Genomic DNA, 13,047 nt, shown 5'->3' with positions numbered 1-13,047 from the left:
TATTTGGTTCACATAACGAGGTTTTAGGAAATAAAACTCTCACACCTATTTGTGGGAGATAGAAATGAATGATTTTTTATTTAAGTGTTTGTGCTGGAAATTATAACCAAGAAAGGCCTTCCATATACATTTTCATGTTTTGTTTGTATGGTAATAGGAACAAAGTTGTATTAGTTTCTCAATAATACCCTTGTTAAATAAAGAAGTGCCAAGGGCTTTAAAGATAGAAATAGTAATTTATAAATAAATAAAAATGAGATTTACTATTATACCTAGGGGTGGTTGCGGTTCGGTAACCGCAAATTTTTACTCAAATCGCAAACCGACCGACTATTTGCGGTTTGGTGATTTTTGAAACCACAAACCGACCGCATTTTGCGGTTTAAAACCGCAAGTTCTCAATCATTCACAAAAATATAAATTCACAACCTAAATAAATAAATACACAACCTCAATTTCTCAAGCATATATAAATTCACAATCTCCTCAACTTCTCAAACATTCACAACCTAAGAAAATTAAAGTTACAATTCCAAGCACTTCAATTAAAGTTAAACTTCTCAAGCATTCCAATTCCAAATCCTTTAAAGTTACAAATCAAAAGGAAAATGCAAAGCAAAATGAATTAAAGTTACAACCAAAAAGAAAAATTCAATTCAAAGTTAATTAAAGTTACAAACTAAAAGAAAAATGCAATGCACCAATGTTACAAACTCAAGTGTTGGTGGTAAGTGGATTTGAAGAACCCCGTTGTGTTGTTTGAGCATCAATGTTATCTACAAATAAAACAACATAGTTTAGTACATTTTATTATAAGAAGAAGCATAATAATATTAGCATAAATAAACTAATTACTTACAAGTTGTCATGTGTTCCATTTCCTTGTAGAATTCAACTTCATCATCCGTGCGACTATACTTTACGGTTTGCTCTAACCGCAAGTTTTGAAAATCAAATACAAACCGTAACCGCAAATGCGGTTCGGTTTACCGCGATTGCGGTTTCATTGCCGTAAATTGTCGGTTGGTTTTTGCGGTTTTTCGGTTTAAAATGCCACCCATAATTATACCTAATATAGGAGTAAAATTATTTATATAAAAAAAAACCATATATGAAATGGACTTTAGAAATACACCCAAAACTCATTTACAACACAACAAAAAGACTTTTAACTTCTTATAAATTACAAAACTGCCATCGATTTTTTAAAACAAGTCCAACCCCAAAACATCATTATAAAAAAATTCAAAACACTCAATAGGGTATCAAAGTAATTTAATAATCAAAATTAAATTCAATAGGTTCAGTTGTCATTTTTTGAGTTTGTTTATAGAAATTAAATGGTGCAGGGTTTATCTATATCATTAATGCTAAGAATAGATATATGACTAAATATCTCTAAAAAAATTGATGGAGTGTATACCCGAGAATGCAATGAAAGCTTTTTGAAAACATGTGAAATCCATACCCGAGAGAGGTGCTATGGGTTTCATTTCCCTCCTACCATGGTTTTATTGAACCATGAAATTGGAATTAATATGATTTCAAACTTTTCATGCGTATATTAAAATATGGGTATTTAAATTATTAGTATTCTTGGTTTCCTCTACATTTAGTAACCCATAAAAATCTAAAAGTGTGCAGGTTCTATATTATAATTTGTAATTCAATAATTTTAAAATTATGTATTAATATACAAATTTATAAATAAACCCAATCTTAGACATGTATTTATAAAAAAATCCAACACCCAAAACACTTTATAAACACACCCAAAACCCATCATTACACACACTCAAAACTCATTTATAAACACACCAAAAAAATATACAATTATTGATTTTGGGTGTATTTCTATGTTTAAATAGTGTTTGAGTTTTTTTTTTATAAATACATATCTATGATTGGGTTTATTTATAAATTTATATTAGATTTATTATTAGGAGTAGTTGATTCTATTCTCATTCATTCTCTCTTGGTGATGTTATCCATTTTAAATAAGACATATTACATTCTAAAAAATACACTTATAAAATATAAGAATGAATTTTTACACTCCAATAACCAAACCTGCCCTATGTAGTATAAAAACAATTATTAAAAAAACACTACTTGTTGGAAATAGAGAACGGGTGCTTAAAGGCTTTTCTAAGCTGCAGACAAGTCGTGGTCAAATTTGTCACTAATCTTGAAGCTTGACCGACTAATGATGAAACTTATTTATATTGATCAAAGCATCAAATGCTAAAGTCAAGGCTGAGTTTGCACCAAAGCTTTGATTAGTGGATTCCACGCACCATTTACCAGTTCAGTACACAAATTTTGTTTTCCCTGCTCATGAAACTGGTCAGTGTACACACTTGCTTTCTATGATATTGGCTTTGGTGTGAACTCTCTTCGGATCTTTTATGTTGATCAGCTTGACTTGTATTCATTACATGTCAAAGTTAGGAATGGTAAGGACATTTTCTCAATTACACATAGTACTAAGGTGTCATGAAAGTTCAAACTTGAGACCACTGGTTTGCAAATCAAGGCCCTAGCGAGACTCATTAACAACAATTAAGAGTTGACACGTCACATTTATAAATTGAATGGGGAACTGGCCCAATACGAGATCTTTTCTATGCCTAAAGTAGAATAAGGACTTCAATATTTCTCTAGTACAAAAAGTAGAAACCAAACCAAGCCTGAACAAACAAAGAGCTAAAAAATAAACAGTAGATAAAGTGATGAAGATTTCTTGATTCAGGTAACTTGAACTCAGATCGAACAGCAAGAATCACAGTTGAGAGACTGCTCGTCAACAGGAGATCATACCAGCAAAATGTGTGGCAGAGCAAGAAAAATAAAGAACTTTGTCATGAGTTATCAACAGGAAATCCCAAAGGAAAGCAATGTGTTTATCAAATCAGAATTGACATATGTACTGATATTTTTGTTTTGGTTGAGAGTTCACTATGTTTGATGATTGGACGCCACTGCACAAGAACCTGCCTATTGAATTTTTAGTGAGGAACAAATAGTGTGGAGCATGCCACGCCTCTGCATCCCATACCACTTTCTCATGGACAAGTCAGTCTTATTCAACCTCATCATGCTGTCACTTGCTTTCTCTCCTTTGGTAAGCTGCCTAAAACCAATAAAAGTGGTCAGCAACTCACCCATTAATATTTTCTCCAGACATGCTTCAGTGTCTGATAGATAAGGCTATACGAGTTTGAATGCTTCAAAATTTAGCTATGTTATACTAGACATCATTGTAATAACTTTCATTAACAATTCAACTTCATCTAAACATTGCATCTAGATGAAAGAACATCTCCGCAGTCGGAGAACTAACAAAACTTGATATTCTTAGCATGAAAAATCTTCTTTCGAGGAAATACCAAAAGCAATAGGAAACTTGGCCAATCTGAGGTTGTTGGATTTGACTTCGAATACAAGTGTTAAGATAACTCCATCCAAAGTAATGTCTAGGTGGTCTAGGTTAGACGAACCACGCATGGAAAGTAGTTGTAGAGATAGGGGAGTAAAGTTGAAGGATCAAGAGAAAGAATTAATGCTGGTTTTGATGAGTTAACTTGTTTGTCGTACTTAAACATTTTGATAGTTCAAATTTTTGTATGCACAATGCATTCCTAAAGATGATTGGTTCCGTCCGAATTGGGAAAAATTATGCACATTTATCAAGGGTTAAGCAAGACCCTTATAACCGATGGAGGAGGCTAAAAAACCAACTGAACAGTTTAGGATTGGTTCCCGTCCCAATTCTTGCCTTGGAAAAACTAATTCAAATTGAATTAGACCTGTTATGTTAAGCGTACATATTCATTTATATCCAAGTTTATTAGTAACCCCAAGTAATATGTCGATACTTTAGCCCAATTAATACCCAACTAAATAACAACTCTAGCACTATGTTTTCCTTTCTCTTGCCCATTATCTCGTCACCTCTTTCTCTATTGTATATTTTTCTTGTTTTCGTATTTCACTCTTCTTTCCTTTTAACTCTTCTTCTCATTTCTCTCTTCTTCACATTGTCCTCTTTTTCTCTTCTTCCAAACCGCAAACCGCCCGTACCAAAATGAAGCCGTACAAGTTTGGTTTGGTTATGTTCCCCTAGAAACTTTTTATTAAAACTAAACCAAACTGGATCTTGTGTAAGTTTGGGGTTCGGTTCCAATTCAAGGGATAAACCGGAACGTGTCCACCCCGAGTCAAAACAAAACAACTTAATTAAAAAAAGGGTAAAACTCTTAACAAAAAATTACACACAACTAAAATATTGAAAAACTCTCTACATTTATAGCCAGCCCCATTAAGCACATCGTATTTTGTGGGCAAGGAAGTGGACTTATAAGAACTCTAACCTTTTGTTTGGATGAAGTAATTGAAAATTGCAGAGAAATTTAAATGACTGAATTTAGATCTCCATCGTCTAAATTTCTTGTAATTAATAATTTCAATATTTGAATTTATATATGTTGAATCTTGTAAATGACATAAATCACAATGAGAATGAATTTGTACTCAATAGAAATTGTGAAATAACGACTCCTTTTGTGGAAATTAAAATCGAGAATCTCGATCTCCAATTTCTATGGCTACTTAATTTCAATAGTAATTTAGGAAAAGTTATTCCCTAATATTTGGGCTACTTGGCTTGCCGTCACTATGCAATTGAGAAGGGCTATATTACTAGAATTCGAAGGCACGTGGACAGAATATCTCTCCCTGAAAAAATATCTTCTTCTTCTCAACTTGCTTTCATCTCATGTTGAAACTTTATTTATTTTGCTATGCTTTCTTCCTTAGATAAAATGATTTCAAGTTGATGTCTAAATCAAACTGTGATGATTTACGTACTTGCATTCCTAATTAAGTTTGTCCAATTTGGAGATATTTTAATTCCCTTGTTATCCTTTCCTACTTGTATTCTGGTCGATTGGGCTCATTATTAATTTATTTAATTTGTATTGTTCATTCGGACACATTTCTATCTCCTTTAATAAAAGTTTTTTACATCCTTTTTTTAGGTTCTTACATCATGCATGTGGAATTTTAAAGTCCTTAATCAATCTAGGCATGAAAAGAAGTAGGATTTCATAGCGCGCAAGACTTCTATTACAATTTTATCTAAATTACCTCTTTATATTGGGCTTAACAATACTAATAGCGGCACGCTTGTGCAAACACATCATACAAAACACTAAGGGGCTTTGAATATTTAAAATCGTTCATGTAATTTAGATTAGATTAAAGTATAATATCGTTTGTATAAAAAAAACAATAAATAAATACAAAGCCACACTTTTTGGGGTGAACAAATACAAAGCCACAACTCTAACCAGAGCTGCTGCCTGTTGGGCATTCTAATCTTATATATAATGCTCTCACTACCTCAAGATCTCATAAGATGCAGACAGTATTCTTCAAAAATTATAACCTGTCTTCATCAACCAAAGCTCTCAGTGAAAATAATACTAGCATAAAATTTGGATAAGACTCTACAAGGCACAAAGTCTGTATCAGACACAAATTTTATTTACCGCATATCAGACTCAAACACCTGACAAGATGAAACCATCGAACACAAATTGGTAGCATAGATTTCCTAAAACAGGTGACGACTCTGTAAATTGTTGCATGAAATGTCATTCATCTTTAAATCTAAGGCACAAAAGACAACAAAGAAAACAGTGTATTATGAGAAATACTTCAATTTCCCTGAAGAACCGTCAGGAAACAGAAACATATTAAGATTATAGCACCAACTATTAAGATATATAGAGAACTTTTTTCAAAAGAAAATGACATCCGTATATTTTCAGAACATGTGAAACAATACAATACTTGATAAACTTGAATCTTATATTCCCCAAACATCTTTGCACCTGAAAATAAGGCTCACCATCATACAAGATAAAACAAGCAATGAAGAATTGGGACCAAAGATTTATTCAAGAGTGTATTCAGGAAAAAGCAAACATTTGGGTGGTAACCTTAATATATTGTTTTCTTAAAATATATATTGTTCAAACATCTCAGTACCCGAAAATAAAGCTCAAACATCTCAATACGCGAAAATAAAGCTCAAACATCTCAGTACCCGAAAATAAGGCTCAAACATCTTAGTACCCGAAAATAAAGCTCAAACATCAAACAAGATAAACAAGCAATGAAGAATTGGAACCAAAAATGTCTTTAAACAAAATTTTAAATGATCTTATACATAACACTTGTGAAAACAAACATAGGTCGCAAACTAACCCAACAACGAGGAAAAGAGAGCAAGATATGTTTAAGGCACAAAGGATATAGTAAAAAGAAAACAAGATAGAGTAAACACAGAAAATCATACCACAAAGACAATATCATGCTCAATTAGAAGACTTACAATGACAATCAGAAAATCAGAACCCAAAGAGTTGACAGCAGTAGTTAAGAAAAGAAAATTCTATTAAAAGCTAAAGAAAAAGAGGCTCTTAATATGCCTCGCTTCTGTCACCTGAAAAAGGGCCCAGGACATATATTGAACATAATTGATTAACACAACGCTAATACCAGAACAATCTACACACAACCCAAAAGTCCATACATTTTAAAAAATAAGCTTAATGTACACGTTTTTAAACTGTAGAAGGGTAAAACAAGTCAAATTTGTGGTGTGCCAAGCCAACCTTACCAGTTATTCTACTCTGATACACATAACAGTTAGAAACTATAGAGCAGGGATGGTATAATTAGAGACCAAACAGTAACAGAAACTGCGTATGCTCCCCATTAGAAACTCTGCCCCACTGCAGGCTGAGGCACATCAGAAAGTACCATGTTTTTTTTTTTTTGTAAATGATGAGAACCAAGGATCCTGTTTAACATGTCCAAATAAAAATGGTTTCCTATTTTTATTATTTGGAGTACCCTCATCAGCTCTGGCAATTGTTTAAAACGTGGCACTTCTAAGGTTTCTATTTATTTGATTTTCAGTCACTGATAAAAGAAAATTTGAGCGGACTTAATTTGTGCTCATGTACATTGACAGAGAACGTTTGAAAAGGTGAAATATTACAATACCATATGAACTCTAACCAGAGCTGTATACAATTTTATTTACCAGATAGGGGAAACTTAAATAAAAACATTACTGCTTGCTGGCATTCTAATCTATATATAATGCTCAAACTACCTCAAAATCTCATAATGCAGATAGTATACTTTAAAACTTACTTCCAACCTTTCTTCTTCATCAACCCAAGTTCTCAGTGAAAATCATACTAGTATGAAACAAACCTAAATTTTATTTACCATAGATTTCCTCAACAAGGCTCAAAACATCTGATAAGAGGAAACCAAAGAACACAAATTGGTAGCGTAGATTTCCTAAACAGTAGCAGCTCTGTAAATTGTTGCATGAAATGTCATTGATCTTTAAAACATAACCATAGTGACAGCAACATAATTGAGACCCCAGAAAAAGAAACAAAAAAGGATGGAGAAATCTAAGTCACAAAAGAAAAAACCAAAGAAAACACTGCTGGGTTATTTCATAAATATAGGGGAGAAATGAAGATGGTGTACCTGATTATCAGAGTCACTGATGCAAATGCCACTGCAGGGTTTAAAAGAAGGGGGCACACTCCATAGTTTTCCTTCATATTATGGCATTATTGACGTGAAGAGACAGTACAAGAGTGAAAAAAAATTTGGGGGGACCTGACCAGCCAACAACCGTTGCAACTGAACATCTTTGACAAGAAATCCTTATTAAATCAAAACCAACATAAAGATGCAGAAAGATTTTTTTACAAGGAATAATTTTTTGCTCAAGATGCTAAATATTCTGGCTTGCATCATTATCATTCTTTATTAAACCAAAAAGAAAAAAGAAAAACTAGCACAATGATAAACTCAGAAAGCAATGTACTAAGAACAAAGAAAAAAAAAACTTTATGAACAAGCACATACTTTGCTAATGTTTCCAAGATATCTGCATGTCTAGGATTGCATCAGGCAGAGACAACTATATCCACATTGGAAACCTCATCTATAACAAATTAGAAGTAAAACTTAAAGAGATTCCCTAATAATAGCAAGATTCTAAGTTATCTATAACAAATTAGAAAATCCTGTTGAGGTGGCTCTCAATGAAAGCATCAATTGTGGGATATGAATTCCACAAACACTTTGAGATGTCTCATTTAAAAGAATGCAACTGAGGCCCTTGCACACCAACCTTCTCAACAGTTCCTATTGATCTTAAAATGTGAATCTAAGCCAATGGGTCCTTTGTATCTTCACAGCATTATAAAAGTACTAACTTATCAATCCATGGTCTATAGCCAAGAAATTTAACTTATCGTCACCTCCCATGCACAAGCTCAAAGATCTCATCGCCTTCGAGTGGCATATATAGATCCCTCTAAGCCAAGTAGGAAGTATTTGAAAATAATAATAATAATAATGGTTTATAGCATCCAAGACATCACTATAGAAGCTATTACAAAAAGATCACTGCACAAACCTTTTTATAGCACTTTTAGAAATGATTGTGATACATTATGTTATTGAAATTAGCTTTTTCTTAAGAACAATGTTAGCTGAGCCTAAAGAAAAGATAACAAATCATTTACTGTATGGAAGGTTACAAGAAAACCTATTAGAACTATCAATAATGGAATTTTCACACTCCATTCTTCTTTTCAATTTTAAAAAAACAAATAGTATCTGTAATATAAAATCTTTAGCAATTTTACCTGAAATATCCATGATATAACCCTTATTGAAGAGATGATGAAGGCAACACAACTCCAACAGCAATGCAAACTGCACACTGTAGCAGCCACCAAGCCAAAAGAAATTGAAAGAAAAAACCATTATAAGAAGCAATCCCAAGCTTCTGTACTAGCTCAAACGAAATTTGGATAAGTGCAGGGAATAGCAAACTGAAAACTCCACAGGGAACAAAGTGTGTATTAACAAACACAAATTTTATTTACCTAGATTTCCTAAACAAGGCATAAACACCTGACAAGATGAAACCAACGAACACAAATTGGTAGCATAGATTTCCTAAAATGTAGCAGCTCTGTAAATTGTTGCATGAAATGTCATTCATCTTTACAGCATAAATTTAGAGGTGAAACGGAGATGGGGTACCTCATTATCAGGGTTACTGAAGCAAATGCCAATGCTGGGATTAGATGAGTGGGGCACACACTCCATAGCGACAACCTTTGCAACTGAACAGCTTATACAAGAAATCATTTTATTTGTAGAGATGCGAAACACTTATTCATCATTTCATTCCTTTAATAAATCAAAACAGACTTAAAGATGCAGAAACCTGATTAGCTGGAGTTTGGAATTTCTCTATGGTTTACGTTCATAGGGACAAAAAAGCTGCGGCTGATGCACCTGCGAAGATGGGCGATTGTCTCCAAGTTCTTGATAAACTTCCATGGAATTTGATTTCAGTTTTATTGCAAACTTACATACTTTTGTCCCTCATGCCCAAACCATTCGCTCTCAGTTGCATTAGTCATCAAATAACAATCACACAAAAACTGGCACAAAAAAACAAAAAACAAATAAATAATACAAAAAGTAGAGAAAGAGCACAATGGTCCACTTCATCTGACACGTACAATGTATGATATGATATGTATAATGTATATGGCCAATGAACATGGATAGTATACACAAACACACACAACAGAACATACACACTTTATCTTCTGTTGTATCCTGGAAAAAGTTCCATAAAGTAAAACATTTTAGAAACGATATCCACATTGGAAACCTCATCTATAACAAATTATATCGTGGAACATACACAAATGCTATCTTATATGCATCATAACAGTGCATACTTTGCTAATGTTTCCAAGATATCTGGATGGCAGATACAACTATATCCACATTGGAAACCTCATCTATAACAAATTAGAAAGTAAAATTTAAAGAGATTTCCTAATAGCAAGATTCTAAGTCATCTATCTTGTCAAGCAATGGGTTATATTCCAAATCTGGCATCTCAACAATAAAAAATCAGAATTGCTATAGTATATAATCAACTACGATATACAACAAATAACAGAGGCAAGGTGGCTTGTAACCTATGCCTCATTTTCCTTGTAAACTCTAACCTGTACTTCATGAGCGGATCTCACCTTCCTCCCAATAGCCTTCCTGCCAGCAGATCTCGCCTTCCTCCCAATCTCCATTCAGAAACGCCTCCTCGTCCTGACCCTGCAACTCGTCATCTTCCTTGAGGTACAAACCCAAATGCTTAAGAGGCAATCCAAGGTAGACCTTTTCACTGCCACAGCCACACAGAATCTCAAGTTGTTTGAGATCCTTTAAAGGGTCCTCAAATTGGACTGACTTCTCCATGTTCAAAATAGCAAGGCGAGCCGATTCCCTTTGCTCCATCCGATGCATCAATTTTCTCCTTGGTGGAGAATCAGGTAGACCCTTTAGTATCTTGTTTGCTTTCCGTATTGTACCTGAAAATCGCATCTTGAGCGACTGAATTCGCCTAGCCTTACATGGAGAAAGATTGTCTGTGGCCTGATACATGGCATGCTGAACAAGGGTGCCCAAGTCATCATCTTTGGTTGACTTAACTGAGTGAGAATCAGAAACCCCAACAACCCCTTGACTTTGCATAAGAACCCTACAATCAGAAGAGCTCTTGCCATTTGGTCTCCGTTTGGGCAGAGGAGGAGTAAGAGGAGGACAAGCAGCATTTGACATTTTCTCCTTGGCTTCTTTCCATTGGGTCTCAAAAACCCCACTGAGATGCTTGGCTGCTGCACGATTTCTACTCCCAAGGGGGAAATATCTGAAAGCGTTTGAGAAGATAAGCCTGATATCAGCAGCAAAGTCATCAGCGCTGGAGTAGACACCCCTCTCCAATTTCGATTTCACAGTACCCAAATCCATCGGCCTCCAGATTTCGTCGAAATAACCCGGCAGATTCTCAGCCACAGGATCAACAACAGGCTTGTTGAAGTAGCTCGCATGGCCGAGGTTCATCAGAGAATCCAAGACCTTAGAACAATCCAACGTCTCTTTTGAAGCAGACGAAGCCAAACCTTTGACTTTGCGCAGAGGAAGACCAACAGTCGACTTTTCCTTCCGTTGGGTCTTAGAAACCCTAGAAGACCTCTTCCTCTTCTGGGTTTGACATATTTCATCAAAACCCTCTTTTGATTCCAGGTTGGCATTTTTTGTAGCAGACGAAGCCAAACCCATGCACAGAGGAAGACCAACAGTCGACTTTTTTTCAACGGCTACATTCCGTTGGGTCTCAGAAACCCTAGAAGACCTCTTCCTCTTCTGGGTCTGACAGATTTCATCAAAACCCAGATCTTCTGATTCTGTGTCGGCATTTTTTGTAGCAGACGAAGCCAAACCCTCGCGCAGAGGAAGACCAACGGTCGACTTTTCCTCAACGGCTACATTCCGTTGGGTCTCAGAAACCCTAGAAGACCTTATCCTCTTCTGGGTCTGAAACTGAAACTCAAAGGAGCCAAAATCATCCTCCAATTGTCTGCGCTTTATAGCAGACCACGCCATTCTTGATTTCAAAACCCAAAAGTTCACAGAGTCGTTACAGATAGAGAACCCAGAAAATCACTCGCTCAATCGTTGCAGAAAAGATCACTCGCTCAATCGTTGAACTCAATACTCTCACTCGATCGCTTTCGCTTACTTGTTGCAGAGAAACAGACAGAGACGAAAAGAAGAGGGAATGTATTGTTGTGGCGCTATTTTGGTTTTCAAAATGTTAAATGAAAGGTCGGTGTGATAATTCGGTGACTCAGTTGCTGAGTTGTTGCGCGTAAAAAACACGCGGAAACACCAGCTGTTTTAATTAAATGCATAACTCGGTGAGTCAAGTACTAAACAAATTTCATGCAAAATTTTAAGAAAATATTTTTCCTTTCCTTTCCTATTGTCAAATTAATTTGTCTAAACTCACTCTATATATTTTTCCTTCCCTTTCCTATTTGTTAAAAGGTAAAATCAGAAGACACAAAATGAAAGAATTTGATATACACTGTCTACAATAGAAAAATATTTTCACACACATAGACGTGGGGTTAATTTTATTTTTGATTTTTATGAATTATTGAAAGATAAATAAATAAAAATAGAATCAACATGACAATATTCATTTTGTGTGAATTTTTTTATTTTTGAACCAAAACTACGGTCTAGTTTGATTTTTACACACACAAAAATGTGTAATTTCGATTTGAAATGGACCAAAATGCAATTAATTGGTTTATAATATTTCACTTATATGTTTCATCTCATACATTGATATCAACGATTTAGTAGCAAAAAATAAAATCTCAACGTCATTCAAATTTGGTATTATATCTCGCAAAATTTCACAATTTTCAAAGGGATATTTTTTTTCTCAACTATAACCAGAAAATAACTGAACCAGACCAGTCACTAAATGAATTGGTTTTATTCAATGATATAATTAGGTTAATGTCTAGAGCGAATTAAATCGAGTCACGTCCATTCTAGTATAAAATTGTGATAGTTTTTTCAATGACATGATACTGTTTTTTTAATTTTTATTTATTTATCAATAATGAGGGGAGATTCGAACATGAATCCTCATCTAACATTGGAATACTATTAATAATTAACTTATGCTTGTTAATTTGTGTAGGGGTTTTTTTGGTCCCAGTAGCCTGACCAATGGACTTAGGCTATCGTAAAGAAAAGATAGATAAAGTTGCCGATGTGCCTGAGTTTGAGAACCAAGCCCCAAAAGTGTTTTGATAGATTCGTGGAGCCTTAGAAAACACTTTTAGATTCCTTTCACCAATAAATCAAACGGTTGTGATAGATTAGCAATATGGCTTGACTTGAGAAGTTTGTGGTATGGGAGCTAAGCCTTCACAAGTTTAGCAATAGAGAGAAATAACTTGAATTTCTTATGGAGATGAAGGTTTAGAGTAAGGGGAGAGAGAGATTTAGGGGGGATTTTGATTGTCCGTCCAGCATGTCTTGGCTGGA

The 13,047-nt window shown here is 34.5% G+C and overlaps 1 protein-coding gene across 6 annotated transcripts; it reads right to left on the bottom strand.

Annotated features, from left to right (window-relative positions):
- Window positions 1–5,259: 5,259 nt before the first annotated feature.
- Window positions 5,260–11,763, bottom strand: LOC103336087 (uncharacterized). Of its 6 annotated transcripts, none has more exons than XR_016128313.1 (4): window positions 10,149–11,763; window positions 9,347–9,566; window positions 9,160–9,242; window positions 5,260–8,833 (listed from the first exon to the last, which is right to left on the bottom strand). XR_016128313.1 is itself a non-coding variant. In XM_089055520.1 (2 exons), exon 1 carries the CDS (start codon window positions 11,581–11,583, stop codon window positions 10,156–10,158), a length of 1,428 nt encoding a protein of 475 aa, XP_088911646.1. In that variant the 5' UTR covers window positions 11,584–11,763; the 3' UTR covers window positions 5,260–9,566; window positions 10,149–10,155. The 6 variants fall into 6 exon arrangements, 1 of the variants encoding a protein (XP_088911646.1); XR_016128315.1 differs by having other exon boundaries at window positions 9,160–9,566; window positions 10,149–11,105; window positions 11,256–11,763; XR_016128312.1 differs by having other exon boundaries at window positions 9,000–9,566.
- Window positions 11,764–13,047: the final 1,284 nt, after the last annotated feature.

Source organism: Prunus mume, linkage group LG6, assembly GCF_029339155.1.
Source record: "Prunus mume cultivar Tortuosa linkage group LG6, ASM2933915v1, whole genome shotgun sequence".
Taxonomy (NCBI): domain Eukaryota; kingdom Viridiplantae; phylum Streptophyta; class Magnoliopsida; order Rosales; family Rosaceae; genus Prunus; species Prunus mume.
Note: the sequence above shows the minus strand (reverse complement) of the source record. Positions and strands in the feature narration are given on the sequence as shown.